General features: G+C 37.8%; 2 protein-coding genes across 4 annotated transcripts in view; one reads left to right on the forward strand and one right to left on the reverse strand.

Annotated features, from left to right (window-relative positions):
- The window catches only part of LOC105905997 (cardiotrophin like cytokine factor 1), an 11,462-nt gene extending 10,041 nt beyond the window's left edge, over positions 1-1,421 (reverse strand). The window contains exon 1 of the mRNA XM_031558007.2: positions 869-1,421. Coding sequence (XP_031413867.1) covers positions 869-884 — 16 coding nt within the window. The 5' untranslated portion in view covers positions 885-1,421. The remainder of the gene's footprint in view (positions 1-868) is intronic.
- Positions 1,422-2,183: 762 nt separating this feature from the next.
- Positions 2,184-2,500, forward strand: part of LOC116225255 (FACT complex subunit SSRP1-like) — a 17,951-nt gene continuing 17,634 nt past the window's right edge. For 2 of the 3 annotated variants that reach the window (XM_031587488.1, XM_031587490.1), the window contains exon 1: positions 2,184-2,273. The gene's annotated coding sequence lies outside the window, so the exon portion shown is untranslated. The remainder of the gene's footprint in view (positions 2,274-2,500) is intronic. The other variant, XM_031587489.2, reaches the window with a different exon arrangement.

A 2,500-nucleotide genomic window follows, 5' to 3' on the forward strand; every position in this document is an offset into this window, starting at 1 on the left:
AATCCATACATTTGATCACTCACCCAGCAGCCTGAGCGAGATCAGAACAAAGTTCTGCGTTTAGACATGTCAGTTTACTTTTAGAGAACTTGAAGTTAGAATTTTAAATCTATGGAATGTAACTAGTGCAAATAATTGAATTGGTAATAAACTTGATACGCTGCTCTAGTATTTATGATTTTATATGACATACCTAAATTGGTGCTTCGATGTGTTGCCACATGCCGGCAGTAAATGTTCGTTTTAATGTATAAATACAGTCTGCACATATAACGTTTGACTAAATCTGTCACGGTTCACATTCAAATAGTTTTTCTATTCCGGCAACATTGATGTTAATAGATATTGGTGTGATTTAATTATATAATTGTTGTTTTAAACAGGCGTTGAGGTAATTAATTTCCATGTATGCATTATAGATTATCATTTATTTAAAAAAAAAATTAAAAAACTGTTCGATTTATCTGTGACGTGAAATGCACGTGATTTTAATGATAGGCTTTTAAACAGTATTTGTTTTTATTAATACATATTCCTTATGCAAGGTCCTATACCGGTAAGAACGGATATAACAAAAGATCAGCTGAAACAGTAGAATAATTACTTTTACACAACCGAACAAACACTACCTTCATTTAGAATAATGATGAGAGGCTGACAACTACTGACAAATGTATTTCCATTTAATTCATAATATCAATTTAGATGAATGTAGGGCGTACGATAGCCCAACATAATATTTATTATTATTATTATTATTATTATTATTATTATTATAACAATAGTTAAATGGATATGTTATATTGTAGCCAAACTTTAAATCGAAAGACATTAGTTTCAGGCTTAAACACACAGAACACCCACTTACCTTCTCTTCGGCACATTTTAAGTTTCGATCCACGAGTATCTTGTGTTTACATAAGCGACGATAAAGATGAAAATGTCCTGCTCACTGGTTGATAACTTTTCCAAACTTTTCCAAAGTCCTGGCGATGAAATTTCTAACGAGACGCCCCGGAGTTGAAGAACTCTGCTAGACAACAGCCTATAACAAGGTGGATGTCAGTTTGGAAATCTGAGTTCAGTCATCAATTGATCATATTTGGCACATTACAAGCCCCTGGTGTGTCGTTATCCTGCGTGGATTGAAGCGCTCTCCTCAGCTCGTTGACGTTGATGGTCCACAGAGTTGACTGGCGTGTGGTCTGAGTGAGTGAGTGACTGACTGACGTGACGGTACAGCCTTTAGCCTATACTGTGAGAGTGCTGTCCCCCCACCCCTTCTCTCTCTTTCTCTCTCTCTCTCTCTCTCTCTCTTGGTGATTCAGTGTTGACGCATTGTCTAAAAAGTGAAGGAACTGAACTTGATTGAGCAGAGCCAATACACTTTTAAACCACGAACCGCAGGGAGGATTTAACACTCGCGCTCTATCTCTCTCTCACACACACACACACACACACACTCACACTCAGACACAGACAGATAAAACACTATTTATATTGTGTGTACCGTTATGAGTATATATTTTTATAGCTTAATCCACCTCTAGTCCCCTTATCTGATTGTCAATTATTGCCATTTACTTGACCTCTGCCCAGTAGCCAATTACAGACTAGGGAGCCAAGCATACAGCCTATTTTGTGAAGGCTTATTGTTCTGATTTGCGGCGAAAGGTGTGTTCCAGAAGTACTGCCTTAAAGGTGCATGTGGTAGAACCACAGACAGGACTTCAGCAGGACTTCATGTCTATGGTTAGAACTTTGTCGCCATCTGGTAGACTATTAATCAGAATGTTTTGTTGACAGCAATTCCGGATCTATAGCCCCCTCTAGCGGTAGCTAGTAATGTGCGCACTACGTTTTAGTCACACAGATACAATACAAATAATGTCTAATAGTCCAGTAAATGTAAAAGATTCACAATTTCTTATTTAAATTATAACATAATGTTTTTTATTTATTTAAATAATTATCACTAGACAAACAAACTGACTTGTAATAGTCAAAAGGAATGTCATCAACTGGTAACAGTTTACATAATCTCAACCTTCAATTCAGACACCGTCTTAAATGCTTTAGGTCTTGTCTAAACTCGTAAAAACAAGATACAGGTCATAGACCAAAACAGCCCCTGTCCTAATACAAATAACACGAACCGCAAGGGACTCGGAAGCGAAAAATACCAAATAGTAGAACTTCCGGGGTCAGATAGCATAGAGACCGGACGCATCACGCGGGAAACGTAGGTCTTTCTCACGTCTGCTGCTTGTAAGGTATTCGTGTATTTTACCCTGAATGTGTATAAACCAAGATCGATAAGGCTTGCATTTTAGTTGCTTGTCGCTTTCACTTGTGTTGTTATAACCGAGTGATCGCTTGCACCTCATAGCATGAGGTTTAAATCCATCTTATTGTTTCCATTGGTCGATGATGGAGAACAGGTCGACCCGTCTTCCAACTTAAGTTAGCTGGGTAGCTAGCTAGTGGACAACTCGAACAA

The sequence above is a fragment of the Clupea harengus genome, chromosome 20, assembly GCF_900700415.2.
Source record: "Clupea harengus chromosome 20, Ch_v2.0.2, whole genome shotgun sequence".
Lineage (NCBI taxonomy): Eukaryota > Metazoa > Chordata > Actinopteri > Clupeiformes > Clupeidae > Clupea > Clupea harengus.